Raw genomic sequence first — 26,097 nt, forward strand, 5'->3', positions numbered from 1 at the left:
CAACTTAACATTAATGTGTCTAACACAGAACACTCGATTATCCCTCTCCCACAAACTTTTTCATTCCCACATCTTCCCAATCTAAATCAAATTTACTGCATCCACCACACTCACTTAAGCCCAAAATCCAGGTCATTCTTTATTTCTTTCCTTCACACTCTTCACATCTGATATATCAGCAAATCCTGACAGCTTAAACATATAAGCCAAATCCACACACTTCCATTTCCAGTGCCATACTGTAATCCAAGCTTGTCTCCATTAGGAACTGGTAAACTATCTGTGAAACATAAAGAAATAGCAAGTCAAGAATAATTCCTGTTCTGGATTGCACAGTTGGGTAGACAGTGGTCCCATTTACCGAGATGGCAAACATAGGAGGAAGCACACATTCTGTGGCGGGGAGAGGGATATAGATGGGGGCTCAGTTTTGGACATACTTAAAATTTTAACTTGCTATGGAAAACCAATCTAGTGATATCCTATAAGCTGCTTAACAAGAGCTAACCTGGACTGAAAACAGAGTTGGGCATCATCAACATTACTGAATGCAGGCAGGTGGATGAGATTACTTAGAATAAGTAGTCAGAAGAAAAGAGGATCAAGAACAGAATCCTAAAAAATCAGCCACACTTAAGGAATAGTGAAAATAGACAAAGTTAAAATGAAACTATTACAGAGATACTATTCTCTGGAATCTCAGTTTGCAGGAATTTTTTTAAAGTCATCCAATCCAATCTCTCTTTTAAAGAGCAAATCTCTTCTACTTAATCTATGGTGGTCTAATACATTCATTTTTAGTATAACTGTAGTTGTATAAAGGCTTTTCTGTGATAAGCAAATATATTCTCCAATAATTTCTCTTCAGTGGTCCCAGTTTTGGTTTGTAAGATAACACTGACTTAACCTACTCCTTCTACTATGTGACAAATTCAGATCTCTAAATTCATTAATTTATTCAATAAGTATTGAGTCCCTATGAAAGTCAGGAGGCCTAAGCTCTAATTCTAACTCTGCTCAGATAAAATATAAGTTTGCTTCTACCTACAGACAAAACACAAATTTTTCAATATGCCATGCCATATAAATTCTAGACCCTTCCCACCAGTCTGGTTATTATTTACTTTGACTATGTGCTCAAAGTTTGATGTCCAACAAAAATGATAGTAGTTATAACATTAGATTCATGAAAACAAAGGCAACATTTCTTTTTTTCAGGTTTCTACAAAATTACAATACTTTTTTTTTTTTTTTTTTTTTTTTAAGACAGAGTCTCACTCTGTCACCCAGGCTGCAGTACGGTGGCGTCATCTCCGCCCACTGCAACTTCTGCCTCCTGGGTTGAAGCAATTCTCCTGCCTCAGCCCCCCGAAGTAGCTGGGAGTACAGGCACGTGCCACCACGCCCAGCTAATTTTTGTATTTTTAGTGGATATGGGGTTTCACCATGTTGGCCAGGCTGGTCTCGAACTCCTGACCTCAGGTGATTCGCCCACCTCGGCCTCCCAAAGTGCTGGGATTACAGGAATGAGCCACCGCCCCCAGCCTACAATATTTTTAAGTTTTAAAAATAAATGTTGAGACTGGGCATGGTGGCTTACACTTGTAATCTCAGCACTTTGGAAGGCCGAGGTGGGTGGATAACTTGAGGTCGGGAGTTCGAGACCATCCTGGCCAACATGGTGAAATCCTGTCTCTACTAAAAATACAAAAATTAGCAGGGCATGGTGGGTGGGCACCTGTAGTTCCAGTTACGCGGGAGGCTGTAGCAGGAGAATTGCTTCAACCCGGGAGGCGGAGGTTGCAGTGGTTGCAGTGAGCCAAGATACCGCCACTGCACTCCAGCCTGGGCGACAGTGAAACTCCGTCTCAAAAAATAAAACAAAAAATAAATGTTGAAAGTGTTCGATTCAAAACAGAATGCAATATTTTATCCTCTGACAAGAGTAAAGAAAGTGCTTCATTTTACTTTTATTATAAATCATTTTGGGAAAAAGAAAGGCTTTAATCACTACATATATTAGTCATCCATCAATTTAACATTTATTCACTGAGCAACTCTGAGGCATCAGGTACCTCAGGTACAAGGATAATATTAGTAGAGTGACAGCAAGGAATTACTAAGATGAATAAAAATATCTGTACCTGCCCTGAGTTTCAATGGGGCAGATTTTAGATCCATATAAGAAAGTTTTCTCTAGCAATTAAAACTGTCCAAAAAAAAGACCAACTATTTCCAAACACAGTATATCCTTATTATTTAAATAAGAAGTTATAAATGACCATTTGTAAAGGGCAAGATACGGGTTATATGCACTATGTGCCAGCCACAGGTTCCTTGCTAGCTCCCAAACTCATTAATTTTTTTTTTTTTTAATTTTTACTTTAAGTTACAGGATACCTGTGCAGAAGAATGTGAAGGTTTGTTACACAGGAATATGTGTGCCATGGTGGTTTGCTGCACTTATCGACCTGTCCTCTAAGTTCCTTCTCCTCGCCCCCCACCACCAACAAGCCCTGATGTGTATTATTCCCCTCCCTGTGTCCCTGTGTTCTCACTGTTCAGCTCCCACTTATGAGTGAGAACATGCGGTGCAAAACTCCTTAATTTTTGTGGAGCAAGTTACTTCCAGGCTGGCTTCCACACAGTTATACAGGTCTGGACAGGTGCTTCCTATCCCATAGAAGGAGGCTATACTGCACAATTTCCCCACTCCCAGGCAGACAGATTCAGAGCCTAAAGCCTTCCCTTAGAATAACTCAAAATCTGTTCACATGACTTCGATCTCAGGTCTTCCGCCCAATCTATTAGGATACTCATCTGTCTCTGAAAAGGTTTCTCCCAATTCTTTTCTAACACACACTGATTTTATTAAAAGGAGAATTACTTACAGAGGATTACTTAAATTGAACTAGTTATCTGGAGATCTTAATGGCAAAGGAAAGGGAGGAAAGAGCTTGAGTGTCAGGGTAGGGAAGATGTGAACTCTCAATTATTGTTGATGGGTGCAAATTTTTTTGGAGAATAATTGGTCAAAATTCACCAAAACCTTTAAGACAATTTAGGAAATTTAGCTCTAGAAATGGATTTAAAGAAATAATTAAGATTGTGTGAAAAAAATCTGTTCAAGGATACTGATCCCAGCATTATTTACAATAAAGAAATATTGGAGACAATTGCTTGTATGTTTGTATATGATGAATTAAAAATTATATAACTATACAAGAAAATAATACACAAGTATTAAATATGTATATTTACTGACAAAAAGTTGTTATATATTGTTAAATTTAAAAGCACGTTATCAAATATACATCTATATAATATATATTGTATATTATTATACATATGTATTCTATGATTTATACGTATGTCCTTAATATGAATTTTTAAAAGTTGGGAATGTTTATGTCTTGGTAAAGGAGACATAAGTAATTTCTCATTCCTATATAGTTTTAAAAATGAACACATATCACCAGGTACAGTGGCTCACGCCTGTAATCCCAGCACTTTGGGAGGCCAAGAAGGGCAGATCACCTGAGGTCAGGAGTTTGAGACAAGCCTGGCCAACACGGTGAAACCCTGTCTCTATAAAAATACAAAAATTAGTCGGGTGTGGTGGCACGCACCTGTAGTCCCAGCTACTCGGGAGACTGAAGCAGGAGAATTGCTTGAACCTGGGAGGCGGAGGTTGTAATGAGTCGAGATTGTGCCACTGCACTCCAGCCTGGGAGACAAAGTGAGACTCCATCTCAAAAAATAAATTAAAAAAATAAAAATAAAAAAAAAAAAATGAACATGTATCACTTAAAATGTATTTTGAAAATAAAAAGGTAGGTAAAAGAAGGCTATCTATGCCAAGGCAAGGAAGGGAGAGACAAACATATAGGAAGGTGAGTCCTACCTGTAGATCTTTACTACTACATTAAAAATAACAGGAAACAATTCCTGGAAAAAACTGGTAAAGGACCCAAATATCTCTAGCATGTATTACAATGAAGAACCAAAGCTGAAAATGCAAAACTAGTTCATTAAAAGATGTCTTTAAAAATATATTAAGTTACACATGATTCTTTCTGATTTGGATACATGAAGAGTTAATAAGGGGGTCAAGAAGGCATGGGGCACCAACAAAGGGATGCATGCATGTGAGAAATAACACATTGGTTCATAAGACAAAGCTGGAGCTGGGCGTAGTGGCTCACAGCTGTAATCCTAGGACTTTGGGAGGCCAAGGCGGGTGGATCACGAGGTCAGGAGTTCAAGACCAGCTTGGCCAACATAGTGAAACTCCATCTCTATTAAAAATACAAAAATTCGGCCAGGTGTGGTGGCTCACGCCTGTAATCCTAGCACTTTAGGAGGTCAAGGTGGGCAGATCACCTGAGGTCGGTAGTTCGAGACCAGCCTGGGCAACACGGTGAAACCCCGTCTCTACTAAAATAAAAAAGAAATTAGTCAGGCATGGCAGCGTTCGCCTGTAGTCCCATCTACTCAGGAGGCTGTGGCAGGAGAATTGCTTGAACCCGGGAGGCGAAGGTTGTAGTGAGCTCAGATCGTGGCACTGCACTCCAGCCTGGGCGACAGAGCAAGACTCTGTCTCAAAAAAAGACAAAGCTGGAAGTCACAATCCTTCTCAGGCAGTCCTAATTATCCTAAATCAGAGAGAAGCAAACAAAACTAGCTAATGCTACTTAAGGCAGGTTATTCTATCTGCCTGAAATAATTCACATTTTATAATTTATAACAGCATTACAGAGCCTAGTTTATAGGACTCAATTAACAATAAACATAAATATAAAGTCCCAACAAAATGAGGACAAGAGAAGGCACAGCAGGAAGAATATGCAGCAACCAAAAACGGGACCATTTCTGGTTTTAGTTAGTTGTATTGTAAGGTGGCTATCAGCAAAGTCATCTTTTTTTTTTTTTTGAGATGGAGTTTCACTCTTGTTGCCCAGGCTGGAGTGCAGTGGCGCGATCTTTGCCCACCACAACCTCCACCTCCCAGTTCAAGTGATTCTCCCACTTCCACCCTCCCAAGTAGCTGGGATTACAGGCTTCCACCACCACGCCCAGCTAATTTTTGTATTTTTAGTAGACAGGGTTTCAACATGTTGGCCAGGCTGGTCTCAAACTCCTGACCTCAGGTGATCCACCCACCTTGGCCTTCCAAAGTGCTGGGATTATAGGTGTGAGCCACCACACCCGGCCAAAGTCATCTTGATAGTAAAGGTAAATCAAGCCTGGGCTCTGAATGGAAACATGAGGGTCAGAGTAATGACCAAGTGATAACCAGGAAGAAGTGCATCTGAAAACTGGTGCTGAGACCTAAAGTTTTATGTATTGAAATCAGTCCATAAATCCCTCATTTCTCAGCAGAGGGGTGAGGCTGCTAAGCCTCATCTGACCATACTATGTATAGTGCCTACAGCATGGCAGACAATGTGTTAAGGACTACGTGTAGAGTAGTGAATTTAAAGATGCAGTCCTAAGGTGGCTTGGAATAATGGAAAGAGCAGAGACTGGAATCAGAAGATCTAGATTCAAGTCCTTACAGTACCATCTACTAACAGTAAGATTGAGGGTAACAGTTAAGTTTCTTCTTGGGTAAAATAGGGATGATAGCACATCTGTTCCACCTACCTCACTAGGTTATCGTGTGAAAGAAATCACACACTGATCATGAGAGTGTTATACAAACATTAGTCATTCTTAGTCATTTTAATCCGATTTCATTTTCATAAAAATGTTGGAAGGTGGGGGCCAGTATGACTCACTAGCCCAAACACCTCCAAGGACAGATCTGATTATCAGCTGGGCTTCCCACATCATCATCTCAAAATCTCCATGAGAGATTATATTTAACAGAAATAAAATTATATTAGGCCTAAATTCATCTTGTCCTTCTCAGAGAGTCATCTACCCTCTTGAACTTGACTAGTACTTCACGTCACTGGAAAGCAATAGCCTTCCAATAACACTCTCCATATACAAATACTCAAAATAGTCCAATACCACCAAGTGACTTCATTTATCTTAGTCAAAGTTCTCAAATTGACAACAAAGCCCCAAAAACACAAGTATCGCTTGTTAATAGAGTTCATGTTTCTCTTTCTGTGTTCTTGGTCTGAAACCACAATGTTAGTTTACAAGTGAAACCCTTTTAAATTTTGAAAGCAAAACTAAAACAAGAAATCTAAGTCAATCTGTATTCTATCCCATTTGTCTTCATAAAATACACTGGAAATGATGGTCAAAGTGAAAATGCTAAACCTGTGTAAACAAATAACTAGAATACTAGATGAATAAGCCCAAGGTTGCAGCTGTATCCACAAGTCAATTTTGGGACTATACTAGTGATGCATCTCTATACTTGCACTAGTGACGGCACTGTTTTATGTCTATCTTCAAGTTGAAAGTACTTTTTACTTCTGTTACAGTTTTCATAACATGTATTTTGCTCCCAGGTATGGTTCAGAGCTTCACATTCACTATTAGAACCATATTCTCTCTTTAGGCAGTCACAAAATAAGCCTACCTCTGAACAGTAAGAAAAATAAATAATATTTTACCCAGATGACTTTTAAAATAGTAAATATCCACAACAGTAGCACATCATCACAATAAAACATGTTTTATTTTTGCAGTGACCTTATACAACATTTAACATAACATTTATTTAATAAGAAATATAATTTAAAGTTTTTGAAGGACAATCCTTCATCTCTTATTTTCTACTGTTAAGCTATTTTTCCAAGTTATTCACTCTCTCACTCAAATATGAAAACCAAGAGTCTCTCATAATCAGACACAGGACACAAAAAGGACAGTATGTTCATATAGTTCAGCTGTGTTACTATCAAAAAATAAGAAAGTGGGCGATATTTTGATATCAAATGTCAGAGAAATAACATCACATACATCTATTTTCTATTACCTTCAGATTTTTAGGCATCGGACTAGACTCTTTATATTTAAAGATCAAAGTATACTGGTGGAGAGAAGACGTAAGAAACAGCTACATTTTCCTTGCTTACAAATTCATGCTTAAAAAAATAACACAAGACTTGGTAACCTACAACCAACTGCTGAACTTAATTAAAAATCACAATGGGCCGGGCGCAGTGGCTCACACCTGTAATCCCAGCACTTTGGGAGGCCAAGGCGGGTGGATCACCTGAGGTCGGGAGTTCGAGACCAGCCTGACCAACATGGAGAAACCCCATCTCTACTAAAAATACAAAATTAGCTGGGCGTGGTGGCCCATGCCTGTAATCCCAGCTACTAGGGAGGCTGAGGCAGGAGAATCGCTTGAACCTGGGAGGTGGAGGTTGCGGTGAGCTGAGATCACACCATTGCACTCCAGCCTGGGCAACAAGAGTGAAACTCTGTCTCAAAAAAAAAATTATAAATAAATAAAAATCACAATGACCTGTGGTCCTGCACCAGTCAATAAGGCACGAGGATGGCAATGCTTGTGTCTTAGATAATATGCCTGCCCCTAAGCTTAGAATTCAGCTGCAGACACAGGTTCAGGTGACTCAATAAGAGAGAGATTTAAGACTTCCTCTGATCACCCAGATATCCACTTGGTTAACTCTCTAATGCCCTTCAAGTCTGTTCAAATCTAACCTTCTCAATGAGGCCTACCCTGACCATCCTTATATAATTCCCCAACCTGCCTTCTTCACTCCATTCAGGCATTCCTGATCCCCCTTAACCATTCAACCTTTTCTTCTTTCCATACCTTTAATCTCCTTGTAACATATTATACAATGTGTTTATTATGTTTGTTGTCTCTCTCCCCCCACTAAAATGTGAGTTCCATAAGGGGAGGAATCTTTGTCCACTTTGCTCACTAGATGTATCACAAGGCCCCACAACAGTGTCTGCCCCATAGGAGGCCTTCTATAAGTATTTGTTGAATGTTAAATACTCCTTTGCATCCTGTCCTCCCAGTTCTCCATCCCAGCTCCCATTCATTAATGTGCCTCACTCTAACCATGCTCGCAGTGGAACAACTAGGACTGGGAATAAACAAACAAGGCTCCAGATCATAAAGAGAGGGAGGTTTTTACATTTATCCCCTACTCTAGTCCCTAAAAATCCATCCTATGTTTTTTCCTTTTATCTCCTTTCTGAATTCTCAATTCCTCCCAAATTCTTTGTCTTGATTTCCTTCTCTGTACAATTCCATCTCTAAACTCAACAATCCTCTTGGACACTTGGGTGATATGACAAACTTAAAGAATGGTAACTGAATGCTGTAATCACTCAGTCTTGATGAAAGTAAAACCCTGAAACAAGAAGAAACATTTGTGTGCCTCATTTCTTTTTCCTGTCATAGCTAAGCTGCTTCAGAGAGCAGGCTACATTCCCTCTACTTCCTCACTTACCAATCATACCTCAACTCCTCTGCTCTTAATGAACCCTTCCAACTCCTTACTTACATGACCACTATGCTGCTTACTCCTTGAAGGCATATTTATTGACCACATACTATATACTAGGCAATATACTAGTATAGGTGTTTCAACAGTAAACATAAGATCTCTGTTCTTACGCAGTTTGAGTCTACCAGGAAGACAAGCAAAAATGAGAAGTGATAAATGATGAGTATCATGATAAAAATGTACATGGAGCTTTGAAAACATACAGCTGCTAGATGTGACCTACTCCAAGGGACAGAAAAGCCCCCCCACCGAGAAATGTAATGTTTAAAAAGAAACCCAAAGAGTAGGCAATAAGATGGAAGAGAAAGAGTCTTCTAAAGGAATACCTCCAAAAATCTGAAAGACAGAGAGTAGAGTGTATATAAAGAACTGAAAGTTCAGTATGGATATGGTATTGGGATAAGCAGGGCCTTAATAGGCATATTATTCTAAGACTTCATTCTACGGACAAGGAAATAAAGGAGAAATGACACAAAACTTCAGATTTATATTTTTTAGAGAATGAATTCATTTTCCTCATTGTAGTTAGAGCAGACAGGAACAAGAACGGAGGCAGGAGATGACAGAGATGATCTCTTGAAACTTTTGGTTCCTATGAAAAGAACTTCCTCATACCGCTCTGTTTCTTCTCAGACACCTTCAATATATTATTTTCTCTGCCACCCCTCTAAGGCTACAGCCTTTCCTCAGCTCTCCTATAAACTCTCCTGGGTGACCCCACCTATGTTTCACAGGTACCACCCCATAAAGTGATGATGACTCCCAAACCTGTATCCCCAGTCCAGAACTCTCAAGGCCAGAGTTGCATTTCCTACCACCTACCAGACACATTCACCTATGCAATGCCTTATGTTCAAAACCAAACACAAAATCCAGACTCCACATATCTGGTATTTCCTAACTCTGTTGATAGCATCAATGTAGTCACTCAAGCCAGAAATTCTAAATGCCATCAATTACCCTTCTCCTCCTTCCCCTCACCGATTACCAGGAGTTTTTGATCATCTTCTAAATATGACTCAAATCCATCCCTTCCTTTCATCTTCTATACCAGCGCCTAAATTTAGTCTTGCATAAACGCTCATCTGGATTATTCAGGAACTGGTCTCTACATTTCTAGCCACTTTGTAAAATCCTTACACTACACTGTAAGATATTTCCTCCTAAAAAGTGTTTCTCTAGTCCGGGTACAGTGTACTCACACCTAAAATCCCAGCACTTTGGGAGGCAGAGGTGGATGGATTGCTTGAGCCCCCGAGTTCAAGACCAGCCTGTGCAACATGGCAAAACCCCACCTTTACAAAAAAATAAAATAAAATACGGAAATTAGCTGGGCATGGCAGTGTGTGCCAGTCCCAGCTACTCAGGAGGCCGAAGCGGGAGGATCACTTGAGCCTGGGAGGCGGAGGGTCTAGTGAGCTGAGATCATGCCACTACACTACAGCCTAAGTGACAGAGTAAGACCCTGTCTCAAAAAAATAAAAATAATTGAAAAGGTCCAAATTCTTTGATATGACACATGGAGGCCATTAACTGGTGTTTCCTGCCAGAAAATAGCCTCTATTCTCCATCTATAAAATAACAAAAATAAATAACTGCAATGACATCTCTGCCAGATGTCACACTGAACCTGGAATGAATACAGATGCAGATCTCTCAAAACTCATCACGGTTTCTCAAGCCTCCAGGTGTTTGCACATACCATACCCAAAGCCTGGAATATCTTTTCCTATCTTCTCTACCTAGAAACCACTGGTCTCCTTTTAAAAATCCAGTTAACGCCCCTTCCTCTGTCAATCTTCCTTGGTTCACACTCCTCTCTCTCCCTTCCTTCATCCCCAGTAAAGGCAGAGTTGGGCATTTCTTCCACTTCTCTTCTATGGCACATAATTTTCTACCAAATTATGACTGCTTACATGTCTGTTTTCTTTCTTTTTTTTTTTTTTGAGACAGAGTTTTGCTTTTGTTGCCCAGGCTGGAGTGAAGTGGCGCAATCTCAGCTCACTGTAACCTCTGCCCCCCGGGTTCAAGCAATTCTCTTGCCTCTCCCAAGTAGCTGGGATTACAGGCGCCTGCCACCATGCCCGGCTAATTTTTGTATTTTTAATAGAGATGGGGTTTTGCCATGTTGGCCAGGCTGGTCTCAAACTGCTGACCTCAGGTGATCCACCAGCCTTGGCCTCCCAAAGTGCTAGGATTACAAGCGTGAGCCACTGCGCCTGGCCACGTCTGTTTTCTTGACTAAACCATATGTTCCTTATTGATAGTGTACTTACTTTATCTCATGTTTGCATCCCCATATCCTAACACATTGTCGGCACTCAATAAATACTTCTTTAATGAATGAATGCTTCTAGAAGTGTGAGAATACATTAAGCTTTGTCTCTATAAAATGGGATCTTGGGATATGTTTCAAAGTGCCTAAAGCCATTCCAGAATGGTGACTCTTGGATGGAGGAAAAGAAAGTGAAGGCATACATAAAGGAGATTCCCCATAGCAGACCTAATTCATCTAGCATCCAGAGGAACCCACGTTAGTGATAAGACTACATGACAAAGACTTCTACGCAAATTATAACATCATTTATAATTGCAAAAAAAAAGTTTAAAAACTAGAAATAACAAATATGCAACTTAGAATGATTAACTAAATGAAGGTTCATTCAATGGATCCTTTAAAAATAGTACTTTTGACCAGGTGCGGTGGCTCACCCTGTAATTCCAGCACTTTGGGAGGCCGAGGTGGGCAGATCACGAGGTCAGGAGATCGAGACCATCCTAGCCAACATGGTGAAACCCCATCTCTACTAGAAATACAAAAATTAGCTGGGTGTGGTGGCGCATGCCTGTAATCCCAGCTACTCAGGAGGCTGAGGCAGGAGAATCGCCTGAACCAGGGAGTCAGGAGGTTGCAGTAAGCTGAGATTGCGCCACTGCACTCCAGCCTGGCGACACTGCGAGACTCCGTCTCAAAAAAAAAGAGTACTTTTGTGTGATTACACCACTGCACTCTAGCCTGGGCAACAGAGCAAGACCCTGTCACCGAAAAAAAAAAAAAAATTGTACTTTTGTAGAATATTTAACGACTAGGGAAAATGCTGGTCATTTCAATCAAGCAGAAAAAAGAGCTATATCATATTCCCAATCATAAATTAAATATAAAAGCCATTTTGGAAATTTTGATTTAAAAACATTTAGGAAAAAAGCCTGAAATAAACTGTATTAAATTATTAGCAGTACCTATCTCTGAGTAATTTTCTACAACTAATTTGTTCAACAAATATTTATTGAGCATTTGTTTGTTACATTACAAAGATGTGCAAGAGACATCTGTTTCTGTCCTCTGGGAACTAAACATGTTATTCTTCCATAATCAATCAGATAAAGCAATAAAGGTTAGAAAAAAATTCATGGGATTGCCCAGTCTAAATTGATATTCTATGAAAGGTAAAAAATAATAATAATAATAATAAATAAAAATAAAAAGCCAGATTCCCAGAACTTCTCTGAAATCTAGGCTGGAAGCAATTTCGATACAAATATTTGGATAAGGACTACCCAAATGGCTTGTACTACTGATTATGAACTGTATCATGATGCTGTAGTTCTTCTAGATCCTTGTGGTCTGAAGGTAGTTGAGAATCTAAATCTCCAGATTTATCCTTCCTGTTGGCAAATCTACATTTTTACAGTAATTACAAATAAAAGCTGCTCAGTTGAAATTTAATCCTTCATCCACCATCCACCAAATTCCTTTTCTCTTCTGTGTTTCCTTCCCCTCTACCATTTCCTGCTCTTGCCCTCTATGATTCACTCCATTTATCTAAAAGAATCTTTATGTTCCTCCTCTTCTTTCAACCAAGGAACAGCCAATACAAGATTGAACTCTCCCATTTGGGGATTCTCAGGAAAGATGGAAGCTTCGGAGGGGATCTGTGGTATTGATGAACATAAAAGTAAATTATGAAGAATCTCAAAGCCAGAGTCCTTTTAAAGCTTCTGCTTCAAAAGATACCTCAGGTGTTTAAAAAAAAAAAAAAAAAGCGGGGATAAGTCCAGGCTTGGTGGCTCACACCTATTAATCCCAGCCCTTTGGGAGACTGAGGCAGAAGGATCACATGAGGTCAAGAATTTGAGACTAGCTTGGGCAACATAGGAAGACCCTGTCTTTACATTAAAAAAAAAAAAAAAAAAAAAATTAGCCAGGCATGTTGCCACACACACTTGTAGTCCCAGCTACTGAGGAGGCTGAGGAGAGAGAATCCCTTAAGCCCAGGAGTTCAAGGCTGCAGTGAGCTGATCGTGCCACTGGACTCCAGCCTAAAGCACAAGACCCTCTCTCAAAAACACAGGGGGATATTATCTGAGTAGAACAGTGGCTAATTTACCTTCATTATTCTTTACTGCAGGTATTTCACTAGTTTATATCCTACATTGAAAATACTTCTAAAACGTCCTAGGATTTTCAGCTCATCAGAAACATAGTGATAAATAGTAAAATTACTCTAATTGCAGAGAGCTTAAAAAATTCAGCACTATAGTTTCAGGTTACATGTTTTTAGGCATACTAAGGAGTAAATTTAAACTGACAAAATTCTATAGGACTTAGATCACTGATAGTGGACACACCATAAAATAGTTTTTCAGAAATACTTCCCCAGAGAACTCAAATAGTTGAAATTTGTAATAAAAACACATGCAGGGTATAATTAGACAGCATCATAGGGCCGGATGTGGTGGCTCATGCCTGTAATTTCAATACTTAGGGAGGCCGATGCAGGCAGATCATTTAAGCTCAGGAGTTCGAGACCACTCTGGGAAACATGGCAAGATCCCCCTCTCTACTAAAAAAAATACAAAAATTAGCCAGACATGGTGGCACACACCTGTAGTGCCAGCTACTTGGGGGGCTGAGGTGGGAGGATCACTTCAGCCCGGGAGGTTGAGGCTTCAATGAACCAAGATCACGCTACTGCCCTCTAGCCTGGGGGACACAGAGACATCCTGTATCCAAACAAACAGACAAACAGAAGGCATTACAGGAATACATAGAGTATTAAATGCTAACTTAGTGCTATGATATCAAAAGCATATGCTCAGAGAACTAGGTGACAGAGTCTGATATTCATTCATTCATTCATTCATCAAATTTTTAGGAAGTACTTACTCTGTGGCAGGCATAATCAGAGACAGAGCAGTGAAGAGATTAAAATCCCTGCCATCATGGAGTATTTTAGTGAATCAAGATAGATAATAAACAAGAAAAAAATAAGTAAAACATTATGTTGGTGATAAGTACAAAGCAAAAAATAAAGTAGGAAAAAAAGATCGGGAGGATGTGAAAAAGAGGAGGAAGGGAGCAAGCCATATAGTGGGGGGGTGGTGGTGAAGGGGAGACATCACGAAGAGAGGAAATAGCAAGAACAAGGGCCCAAAGATGGGGAGATGCTTATTATGTTTAAGGAGCAGCAGGCAGGCCAGTGTGACTAGAGCAGAATGACTAAGGAGAGTGGTAGATGAGGCTGAGAAATAAGAGGGAAGGGCTGTCTTGCCCAGGAGCATTTGGGTAAGGCTTTCATGGACAGGTATTATAGCAACAGGTGGAAATGGAAGGGTGGAAGGTGATTCCAAGTAATTAGAACAAAGGAAAACAAAAGACAAGGAGCTATGAATGCCTTAAGGATGTTTAGAATCAGAGGCTGGCCTAGTGTGCAATGAATATACATGTAAGTGTGAGGAAGCAACATTGTGAGGGTAGAGGAAGCAACATTGTGAGGGTAGGGGACCATGTGTTAAGGGGTGAAGGTAGAGAATGATGAATATTCGGTTTTTGATTCTCTGTTTGGGAACTGCAGAAGAGAGACTAGGGCAGGAAGGCACCAGGGTAAAAGGCAGGCATTAGCTGCCCCTTAAATATAATCTTTGCTTTTTCCCGGGCATGAATAAAATCCTGCTCCAGAGAGTTGCTTTAGTTACTATTATCTATGAAGAAAAAGGGTGGAGGTCTTAAGATCTTTATGGGAAAAACACTCCTAAAACTTTATTGCAGTAGAGAGAAGAGAATATATACAAGTAGAATTTATACTACTGTAAATTAACATGAACTAAATTGAACTGGTCTAATGCACAGTGAATCATAAGACAAAGATGACTAAAAAATGAGACTGAGAAAGGAAATAGGAATTTCAATTTTCTAAAGAGCATTCCACAAAGTGGGTAATCCCTGGATAAACAACTAAGTTAACTACCTCTAATTTTACATAAAGAAGAAGAGGATTGTTACAAACATACACTTTGAGTTCAAAGGTATTCACAAGGTAAGAGCCAGAACCTTGCTCACAATTCATCACCTCAGTACCAGTGCCTGGTACAGAAGACTCAAATGCTTGCTTAAGGAATAAAAAGCCTACCCATTACAGTGTATCTCAGTAGAATCAAACAGTGCTAGGGCTATAATACCACCACCTTGAAATGCTAATATTAATTGGGAGGAAATTAAAAGTAGAAAGAGGAGAACCACCTGTGCAAAACAACAACCTAACCCCAGAGGAATCTACTGGTTAATTACCCAAATAACACAAAACCACTTCAGCGATATGCGGAAGTGTTGTTTGGCACAATGTGATATATACCATGATCAAATCCAATAAACAACGCTGTTGCAAAAAGCAAAGGAATTTGCCCTTAATATTCATAGGCTGCACTAATGCTCCCTTTTTGGAACACGCAACAAAAAGCATAAGGCAATCTCAATCTCTTTCCTCTGAACCATTCAAGAACTCAGCGGATTTGGGGAATTGGGTTTGCTTCTCTACAATGTTTTTTAAAATCCTAAATTAGGTGTAACTTACTCTCATCGTTTGTCTTAAGTAATACAAAAGAGCACAATACAAAGACAGCAGCTCATATCCACTCATGGTTGTGGGATGTTATAAATCTCTGAAAGGAACCGATAAAGTAAAACAAAACCCAGCAAGTTAATATCACATTTTTATCGCCAACCAAAAACAAACGATCAAACTTCTACCAGGAAAAGCATCGTTTTATATGGGATAATGTTTGCATACATGTCACCAATATTAGTTTGCTTACAGTTAAAGCTCAGAGACAGGGTTTCATATGGCTTTTTTAGTCAAACTCATCCATTAAAACAAATTTTTTTTAAAAAATGCAAATGTCTGAATGTCAATATTCTTTCCTATCTTCCATGAAGCATTTTTCCATGCTAACACTAGAGCATCCTTCGGTGTAATTCCACAAGCAGATTCAAATTCCCTTCAATACCATAAATAAGCCGTATTAAAAAGCCTTTAAAACACAAAAAAAGTACAACAGCGGTTTGCAACTGTGTAGTTAGTTCTGCCTGTTGGTAGCGATTAGAACAAGCTATGAGTCGAGGGTGCTCAGAACCGAGTAAAAGGGACCCCCGGCCGCTTTCTCCCCAAGAGGCAACAATAAAAGCATCCTCCTCTCGCCCCAATACTTAGCCGGAAAGTGGCCCCATTCCCGGGACCCAGTCGACCGCAGGAAAATAGCACGGCCAGCCTCACTTACCTTGTAGACGTCCCCGTAGGTGCCGCTGCCGACCCTCTGGACGAGCTCGTAGTCCTGCTGCGGGTTCCGCCTCAGGATGTCCGCGGCAGGCCGCAGCGGGGCCTCCATCTTCGCTTAGGGCCCGGCCCCCGCCAGCTCACCCCGCGGATCCCGGATTCCCGCTAACGAGCACGGACGGCGCCGCTTCCCAACATGGAGCCTCCGCCCGCAGCTCCGCCTGCACGAGGGACAAGCAAAGGCTGGTCGGCGTCGCGGGCTACGACCTCTCGCGGCCCGCGCCCTCGCGGCCCGGCCCCTTCCCTTCCGTCCCGCCAGGGGCTGTGGAAGAGAAACGGGCCTGGAAGGGCCCCCGGCGCCCCGTATCCCCGTTCGGGCTGCGGCCCTTCCCCCTCCCCGGCAGCCCGCGAACTGCCCGACGAGGCCTCCCCGCCAGCCGGGGCCCAGGGCCGGCTCGGTACCTGATGGGGGCGGCCCCGTCTTTGTTGAGCGCGGAGCCCGGGACCTACTTCCTAGACCGCACCCGCGTCCTCCTCCCCGGCGCCGGCCGGCAGCGCCGAGATTGCCGTCGCCGCCGCCGCCACTCAGCCGCTGCACCGCGCGTCCTCTCGGGGACAGCGGAGGCGCGTACAGTCGCCGCCGCCGCCGCCGCACCACGTTCCCCACCCGGGGCTGCGTCACCGGGAGACACGTTCCCAGCCAGCATGGGTCGGCGCCCAGCGGCCCGCCTGAGCACTCCGGCCGCGGAACCAGAGTGCCGCCCTGAGGCCTGCTGAGAACACAACACCCTCCGGACCGCGCCACCGCGCCCCCCTAGCCCGGCGCGTCCTTGCAGGGCTTGGGCTGTCTCCCTCCCACTCTCAGAAATAAGGGACATCCCTGGGCATTCGTGGGCCAACGGCCTTGGCTAAACCGTCCCCACATTTGTCAGGTAGGCCTGTAGGGTGACGGGTAGAGGAAGAAGGGCGATGGGAACGTAGCCCTCCAAGTTAAACACGGAAAAGGTACGTTAAAGGGCACCGGGCCAGAAGTAACCTGGCAGCGGGGCGCCGGGGAAGGAGGTGGGGGAGTGCCAGGTTAACTACGTCCCGGCACACCCTACTGCACCTTCCTGTTTTGCAAACCATTCCCGGTGGTACCAGTTTGAGGCTGCACTGCACACCTGCACAACCTGCCTTCTACTTAGTTCTTCTGAGACATTTCTGAAAGTCTGAATTCCTAGGACTGCTCAATGACCTTTGTCCCTGTTGGGCACACGCAGTGTCTCATCGCTGGTATTGCACCTTTAATGAGATCAGGAGTTCCGCAAAAGTAAAACAAAGTCAGGGGTCACAGGCTGGTTCTGGTTCTACCACTTCCTCAATATGTGCTCTGGGACAAAACAGCATATTTGGCAACATCTCAGTGTCCTTATCTGCAGCTTGAAGAGGGTAAGATTTTGCATCTGACACCCAGGAAAGTGTTTATAAAGCGTTTTACAGGATTGTAAAGAGGGTTATCGAATATAAGAGGTCTTAAAATACTTAACAATGCACAGCATATATGGAACAGGAGTTCGGGGAAGTAATTTGGCTGATATTTCACAAGCTGTTTTGCAGTTTCAGTTCCAGTCTTGCTCTGAAGGTAGAAATTAAGTTGCCAGTGTTACGTTATACTGGCTAAGTTATTTCTAGAGCCTCATAGAGAATTTGAACAGAAAAGTCAGATAACACTCAGCCACTGCATTTAGTGACTGAAACATCACAAAAGAGCAAGTTGGAGATGTTGGCATGTGGCTTTGAACATCCAATTTTTAATTCTGTTCTTGAGAAATATACTCTTTATTGTTGATAATTGTATAATGTAGAAATTAAATTCGTACCTTAACAGGACAGGGCATATATGTATTTTCTTGTGCACCACACACAAAGGGCACTTATTTGGAGAACATAAGTAAGCCCAGACTTACATGCTCCATGGACAAAGCCTATGTGTTTGCTGCATTGAAAAAATTGTTGAAGAACAGTTCCTTCTTTCAAAGATTCTTGGCACTTGTTTTGGTGGGCACATACTTTTGGCTTTGATGACTCAAAATCTCTTCGAATGTTCTATTGGTATCTTAGTACTTGTTTACTGTCATAGATTCATTTGAGATTTTTTCCTCTGGTCATATAAGTATTGATCCTTTATCTAGTCTGAAATATATTTATTCTTACATATTTACACTTGCCTTACTCCAGGGAATTTCAGGCAGCCTACAGAAAACACATACTATAAAACAAGATAAAAATAAGTGGGCAAACTAGTATGAAGTTAAAGAGAAGGAAAATACGAAACCAGAACAGTGCGACAAATTGGCCAACCAGAGGATTTTATAGTGTTTTTGAGATCAAGAGTAACCAATTGATCAAGAAAGAGGCATATATTTTCCTAATGCAAAGACTTCCAAAAATTTTATTTAATGAGCCTTCTTCATAAAGTAGAAACTGAATGCCCAGTTTGAGACAAGGACAAATATCCTGACAATCCTTTAAGCATGTTATTCTTGAAATACAGCATTTAAAATGAATTAGGCAATGAAATGTTTGAGGTCATAGGCTTCAACAAGACCCTGGAGTGCAGATATTTTATGTTGCCAGTAATGGCGGATCCATATGCTTTGACCATCAACCTAGAGGCAGATAGCATGGAAAAAGTCAAGACTCTATGTGCTGGTTAAAAAATGTGTCTGCTATAATCATTATTTTACTTGTACCGCAATTCATGCAAAGAGGAAAACATTTGTTTTATACTAACTCCAAAAGAATCTTAAGGATTTTTAAAATACTGGTTGAGTTAATTTTAACAAGATCAGTGAAGTGGGTTGCTTTGTAAAGAAATGCAAATTCAATTTACTTAAATATACACTGAGAAAATTTAATTTTACATCCTAGACAATTAAGCAAACAATTTCAAGGTTGAAGTTTATGTAATAATATGTTAGTTATGTCATGGTAACTGACCAGAGAGTTTCTTACAAACCACCCAATTTCATATGACAAGGTATGGAATAAGAATAAATATGGCTTGATATGTCCTTCATTCCAACCTAATTGTCATGCATTCTTTGTGTCTTCATGCTGACACGTAAATATTTTTCAGCTTTTACCTTATCAGTATAATATATGATAATGGTTTGCCACATGCTTTGTAATGTACTTCCCTTCTTTGAAAGTTCTTCAGTAAAATACTGACTGTAATCTGTGGCCTCTAATTTCAGCTCTAACTTTAGCCAAGGCTGAATAAAAAAGAATTGGGGGACATAAAATGCTTTATCTTATATAAAGCTAAGGTTCACAATTTATTATCCAAGACAAAATGGCTAATTAAACCTTCAAGTGTGATAGGACAGAGCATAAGGACAATAACTTTAGTCTATTGAACATACAGATTTAAGCAATATAGTAATCTCCTGATTAATCTGCCAACATAAACTAATTTCAACATGTAACTCTGTGATTCAGTTGACTGCTCTATAGATCTGTTAAACAGAAATCAATTAAATGTTGGAAGACATTGCCACAATTATGATTTGGATTTTTAAATAATTATTATTAAACTATTGTTTTACTAATTAGGGCCACTTGTCTTTTGAGGCATAAACCATGTTTTCCAAATATAGGACAATTTTTATGTATTTTGTTCTGGATGGCAATAGAACATGTATCTCATTCAGGATCAGTATCAGGTCATTAGGATGAGAGTTTTAAAAAGAAGAGGTGAGGAAGGCAGTCGATATCCCTTTCATCCAGTTTGAATTGATCATCAGATATGTTACTGATATGGTTTGTCTGTGTCCCCACCCAGATCGCATCTTGAACTCCCACATGTTGTGGGAGGGACCTGGTAGGAGGTAATGAATCATGAGGGCAAGTCTTTCTCATGCTGTTTTCATGATAGTGAATAACTCTCATGAGATCTGATGGTTTTAAAAAGAGGAGTTCCCCTGCACAAGCTCCCTCTCTTTGCCTGCCGCAAAGAGACATGACTTGCTCTTCCTTGCCTTCTGCCATGATTGTGAGGCTTCCCAGCCACATGAAACTGTAAGTCCAATTAAACCTCTTTCTTTTGTAAATTGCCCGGTCTCAGGTTTGTCTTTATCAGCAGCATGAAAACAGACTAATACATTAAATTGAGGTCTGGCGCAGTGGCCCATGCCTGTAATCCCAGCACTTTGGGAGACCAAGGTGGGCGGATCATCTGAGGTCGGGAATTTGAGACCAGCCTGACCAACATGGAGAAACCCTGTCTCTGCTAAAACTACAAAATTAGCCAGGCATGGTGGTGCATGCCTGTAATCCCAGCTACTCAGGAGGCTGAGGCAGGAGAATTGCTTGAACCCAGGAAGTGGAGGTTGTGGTGAGCCAAGATTGCACCATTGCACTCCAGCCTGGGCAACAAGAGCGAAACTCTGTCTCAAAAAAAAAAAAAAAAAAAAAAAAAATTGGTACCAGTAGAGTGAGATGTTGCTGAAAAGTTACCTGAAAATATGGAAGCAACTTTGGAACTGGGTAACAGACAGAGGTTGGAACAGTTTGGAGAGCTCAGAAGAAGACAGGAAGATGTGGGAAAGTTTGGAACTTCCTAGAGACTTGTTGAATGGCTTTGACAAAAATGCTAATAGTGATATAACAATAAGGTCCAGGCTGAGGTAGTCTCAAATGGAGATGAGGAACTTGTTGGAACTGGAGCAAAGGTGACTCTTGTTACGTTTTAGCAAAGACACTGGTGGCATTTTGCCCCTGCTAGAGGTTTGTGGAACTTTGAACTTGAGAGAGAAGATTTAGGGTATCTGGCAGAAGAAATTTCTAAGCAGCAAAGCATTCAAGAGGTGGCTAGGGTGTTGTTGAAAGCATTCAGTCTTATAAGGGAAGCAGAGCATAAAAGTTTGGAAAATTTGCAGCCTGACAATACAATGGAAAAGAAAAATCCCATTTTCTGAGGAAAAATTCAAGTGGGCTGCAGAAATTTGCATAAGTAATGAAGAGCTGAATATTAATTCCCAAGACAATGGGGAAAATGCCTCCAGGGCGTGTCAGAAGTCTTCATGGAAGACCTTCCCATCACAGGCCCGGAGACCTAGGAGGAAAAAGTGGTTTTGTTGGCTAGGCCCAGAGTCCCTGTGCTGTGTGCAGCCTAGAGACTTGGTGCCCTGCATTCCAGCTGCTCCAGCCACAGCTGAAAGGGGCCAACATAGAGCTAGGGCCGTGGCTTCAGAGGGTGCAAGCCTCAAGCCTTGGCAGCTTCCACCTGGTGTTGAGCCTGCTAGTACACAGAAGTCAAGAATTGAGGTTTGGGAACCTTTGCCTAGATTTCAGACGATGTATGGAAATGCCTGGATATCCAGGCAGAAGTTTTGTGCAGGGGTAGGGCCCTCATGGAGAACCTCTGCTAGGGCAGTGTGAAAGGGAAATGTGGGGTCAGAGCCCCCAGACAGAGTTCCTACTGAGGTACTGCCAAGTGGAGCTGTGAGAAGAGGGCCACTGTCCTCCAGATCACAGAATGGTAGATCCACTGACAGCTTGCACCGTGCACCTGGAAAAGCTGCAGACACTCAACACCATCCCATGAAAGCAGCCAGAGGAGGCTGTACCCTGCAAAGCCACGGGGCGGAGCTGCTCAAGACCATGGGAACCAACCTCTTGCATCAGCATGACTTAGATGTGAGACATGGGGTCAAAGGAGATCATTTTTGGAGCTTTAAGATTTGACTGCCCCGCTTGATTTCAGACTTGCAGGGGGCCTGTAGCCCCTTTGTTTTGGCCCATTTCTCCCATTTTGAATGGCTGTATTTACCCAATGCCTGTACTCCCACTGTATCTAGGAAGTAACTAACCTGCTTTTGATTTTACAGGCTCATTGGTGGAAGGGACTTGCCTTGTCTCAGATGAGACGTTGGACTGTGGACTTTTGAGTTAATGCTGAAATGAGTTAATAATTTGGGGGACTGTTGGGAAGGCATGATTGGTTTTGAAATGTGAGGACATGAGATTTGGGAGGGGCGAGGGGCAGAATGATATGGTTTGGCTGTGTGCCCACCCACATCTCATCTTGAATTCCCATGTGAGAGAGGGACCTGGTGGGAGGTAATTGAATCATGGGGGCACATCTTTCCTGTCATGTTCTCGTGATAGTGAATAAGTCTCATGAGATCTGATGGTTTTAAAAAAGGGTGTTCCCCTGCATGAGCCCTCCCTTTGCCTGTTGCCATCCATGTAGGATGTGACTTGCTCCTCCTTGCCTTCTGCCACAATTGTGAGGCTTCCCCTGCCACGTGGAATTGTAAATCCAATTAAACCTCTTTCTTTTGTAAATTGCCCAGTCTTGGGTATGTCTTTATCAGCAGTGTGAAAACAGACTAATACAGTTAAAAAGCTGTTTCTATTAACCTTTATTGTCAGAGTGGTTTTAAGATTTATGTGAAAATTGGTAGAAGGATTTCTATATTCAACTCACAAATTGATTTTGTCTGCAAATTCCATAGCTAAGAAAAAGATAGCAGATTACACATAATCTTATGCTGTTCCTTATTGGTTTCCTCACACAATAACAGGTATGTTCAAAAGGGTGCCCAAAGTTTGCCCACACCTCATGTAGACTAGTGTTATGAGCAGAAAAAGCTACAATGCTTGGCTGGGATCCTATCCTACAGCTGCATAGCTCTTGCAGGATTCCAGTAAGTTCTCCTTTTCTTTGTCTCTGCAGAGCAAGGATAATAATGGCTTTCCACTGTTGCTAATCTCAGGATTCCTCGCTATCTATTGGTGATTCGCTTAACACTCTGTCCTCTAATCATTTATTTATTTATTAGAGATGGGGTTTTGCTCTGTTGCCCAGGCTAGAATGCAGTGGCTATTAACAAGTGCTATCATACTGTACCACAGCCTCAAACTCCTGGCCTCAAGCAATCCACCTACCTCAGCCTCCCAAGTAGGTGGGACTATGGGTGCATACCACTGTGCCCAGCTTTGATTTTTATAAATGGTCCTTTTATTATATTCTCTTTCTGTGCTTTTTCTTCCCAAAAACCCGATTGATAAAGTTATAGGGATTAGAATTAGTCTCAGAAAAGAGACTCTCAAAATGGCTTTCTAGGATGATATCACTCACATATCTGATGATTACTTGTATAAACTACTTGCCAAGGAAAATGAAACACTGGTATTCTATAGCATGGAGTGGCATCACAATTACTCAAACTATCAGTAGTGGCATGAAATGGAGTGTCAGTGTAGGGCACAACATTGAAAGATCAATCTCTAGCACTTAGCTGCTATAACAGTGAGGTTTACTAAAATTGTTGTGTCATTTGGCTCTTCTGACTGCTTCTGTGAGAGGACATAAAAAAAAAAACAAATAGCTTTGGGTTCCAAATACCAGGCATGAATAGAAAATCAGAAAACTTCCTTGACAGCTTTGAAGAAATCCATTATCTCTTATAGCTAAGGGGAAGATATGGCTGAGGATCAAGTCCAGGGCCTGACTATAAAGGCTTTGGAGTTGCAATGTTAATTAAACGTGAGACCTAGTTCTGTTATGCTAAGGTAAGGGCACTGGTGGAGATGGCCTAGGACCTATGACATGGGATGGGGGCATTTGAGCGGATATGAATGAGGCTTAGAACTTTAAACATGAGTTAGAAGAGAGAGTTTCAGTATAGCCCTAATGGGGAAGTACACGGAATGCTCTTGGAGGAGAGCTTATACAATGAAGAAGTTGTAGGATCTTGCTAAATACTTACCTGGGATTCAGATTTGCTGTGTTGACTTGAGCATCTGGAAGTCCTTCTAAGTGGGTTACTAGAAGCTTGTCTCAATAATAGCTTACAATCTATATGCTGAGATGCCAGAATTTCCCTGGCATACTGTAGAAGAAAGAATCTCAAGGTTTAGGGAGATGGGATGTTGGATTTGCTCTATTATAGTCATTCTGCTTAGTCAAACTCTATTCATACCATGCCCAGGAGGGCCCATACAATTTACTCTTTTCAAGGCATTGAATGAGGGAGAACAGATATCCTTGAAAAATTCTTCTGTGGCTGCCCTCAGTAGATTAGAGATGATGATTGGGAGCCCACATTGAAACTGGGATCCATGATTTTATATCCTGGTAGAGGCCAGGTGGCTCAACTGTCAAAGACATGTTTAGCACAGTTACTATAATAACCTTCAGGAAGAAGTGAAATCAGGATGTTTTGATTGCAAGGATAGGTGGTGGTATCCTATTGATCCCTGAGTCTCTAGGAATGAATAAAACCATCAGCCTACTTAAGTGCTATTTGACATACGTAGGTGGAAAAATCCTGGGACTGATTGGTAGAAACCTAACTGAAATCTCTGTAATAGAGATTCAAGACATATTACCTGAATCTTAGACATAAACCAATTCACAAACCTGGAGTCCCTTAATTAAGGGTGAGGGCAGATGTCTTTGAGGGAGAGGCCCATAGTGCAGCCAGGTATAAACAGTGACTTTTCCCTAAGGCCATTTCCAGAGGTACTTGTAGCCTTTTACCAGGGTGATTGTAAACTAAGGAATGGGTGATTCTCATACATTCTGGAGGTTAATTGATATTAGCTGTAAATACTAATCTCTGCAGTCTCAAAATACCACCAAAATTCCAGTGATTAAAGTAGAGATTTAAGAAAGTCAAGTGGGACTAAAGATCCACTCTGGAGTTATTTTTCCAGTCCCAAAATATATGTGAGTGTAGATATATTGAGTAGCAGAATTCCTACATTAGGTTTATAGGGAGCTATTATGATAGGTAGGAACAAGTGTAACCTCCCTAGCTAACTTCTTACCCATGCCAAAGTAGAATACCAAAATTAAATCTGATCTCTGGGGAAATTACAGAGATTAGTGCCACCATTAAAGATATGAAAGATACAAGTCTTCCTTTTAACTCCTCTTGGCTCATGCAATAGCCAAACTAGTTTTGGAGAATGTCTGTGGATTATTAAAAATTTAATCAAATGTTGATGCCAGTCATAGTTGTGGTTCCACATATAGGGGATCTTTACTAGAGCAAATCAGAACAGCTCTTGGCACCTAGAAGGTAGCTATTGACTTGAAAACTAGAAAGTAGCTTTCTTTTCAATTCCCATCAGCAAAAAATAATCAGAAGCAGTTTGATTTCACATGATTGCAACAGCACTGTCATTGTATTACCTCAGGGATATTTAAAGACTTCTGTTCTATGATAGAGTATCATTCCAGAGGGACCTTTGTTTCCTTGATATCCAGTACAATGTCATGGTAGTCTTTTATCTTGATAACATTATGCAAATTGCACCTTGTGAGCAGGAAGTAGCAACCACCCTACATACTTTAAAAAATACCACTAATACCAGAGAACGAGCAATAAACCCAGTTCAGGAACCTGACACATTAGTGAAATTTCTAACAAAGAAGTAGTGCTCTACCTTGTATCATCCACGTTAAAGATGCACAGTGTTTGTTTGGCCTGTTTGTATTTTGAGACAATGTACTGCATTTGCTACTCTTTGACCCATGTAACCTGTATGACAGCCACCTTGTTCATATCACTTGAAACTACATAATGTACTACAGAAGGTCCAGGCTATGATGCAAGCTGCCCTGACACTTAGGCTTTAGGATTCAGCAGACCCAATGGTAAACAGGAAACTGTATGGAGTCTCTTGCAAGCCCAGTAGGAGAATCCCAATGCAGACCCCTAGGATTTTGGTATAAGAATATGCTGTTGGCCGGGCGCGGTGGCTCACACCTGTAATCCCAGCACTTAGGGAGGCCGAGGCAGGCGGATCGCGAGGTCAGGAGATCAAGACCATGGTGAAACCCCGTCTCTCTAAAAATACAAAAAATTAGCTGGGTGCGGTGGCAGGCGCCTGTAGTCCCAGCTACTTGGGAGGCTGAGGCAGGAGAATGGCGTGAACCCGGGAGGCAGAGCTTGTAGTGAGCCAAGATCACACCACTGCACTCCAGCCTGGGTGACAGAGCAAGACTCCGTCCCAAAAAAAAAAAAAAAAAGAAAAGAATATGCTGTTATCTGCTGACGGCTATTGTCTGTTTGAAAGGCAACTCTTGATTT

At 41.4% G+C, this 26,097-nt stretch overlaps 2 protein-coding genes across 7 annotated transcripts in view; one reads left to right on the forward strand and one right to left on the reverse strand.

Annotated features, from left to right (window-relative positions):
- MAP4K5 (mitogen-activated protein kinase kinase kinase kinase 5) overlaps positions 1 to 16,211 on the reverse strand; it is a 111,987-nt gene extending 95,776 nt beyond the window's left edge. For 4 of the 5 annotated variants that reach the window (XM_054530655.2, XM_063715841.1, XM_054530654.2 and 1 more), the window contains exon 1: positions 16,011 to 16,211. In XM_054530655.2, coding sequence (XP_054386630.1) covers positions 16,011 to 16,118 — 108 coding nt within the window. In that variant the 5' untranslated portion in view covers positions 16,119 to 16,211. The remainder of the gene's footprint in view (positions 1 to 16,010) is intronic. The other variant, XM_054530658.2, reaches the window with a different exon arrangement.
- Positions 16,212 to 16,664: 453 nt separating this feature from the next.
- The window catches only part of ATL1 (atlastin GTPase 1), a 101,054-nt gene continuing 91,621 nt past the window's right edge, over positions 16,665 to 26,097 (forward strand). Inside the window, exon 1 of one of the 2 annotated variants that reach the window (XM_054529817.2) lies at positions 16,665 to 16,938. The gene's annotated coding sequence lies outside the window, so the exon portion shown is untranslated. The remainder of the gene's footprint in view (positions 16,939 to 26,097) is intronic. The other variant, XM_054529816.2, reaches the window with a different exon arrangement.

Source organism: Pongo abelii, chromosome 15 (assembly GCF_028885655.2).
Source record: "Pongo abelii isolate AG06213 chromosome 15, NHGRI_mPonAbe1-v2.0_pri, whole genome shotgun sequence".
Classification (NCBI taxonomy): domain Eukaryota; kingdom Metazoa; phylum Chordata; class Mammalia; order Primates; family Hominidae; genus Pongo; species Pongo abelii.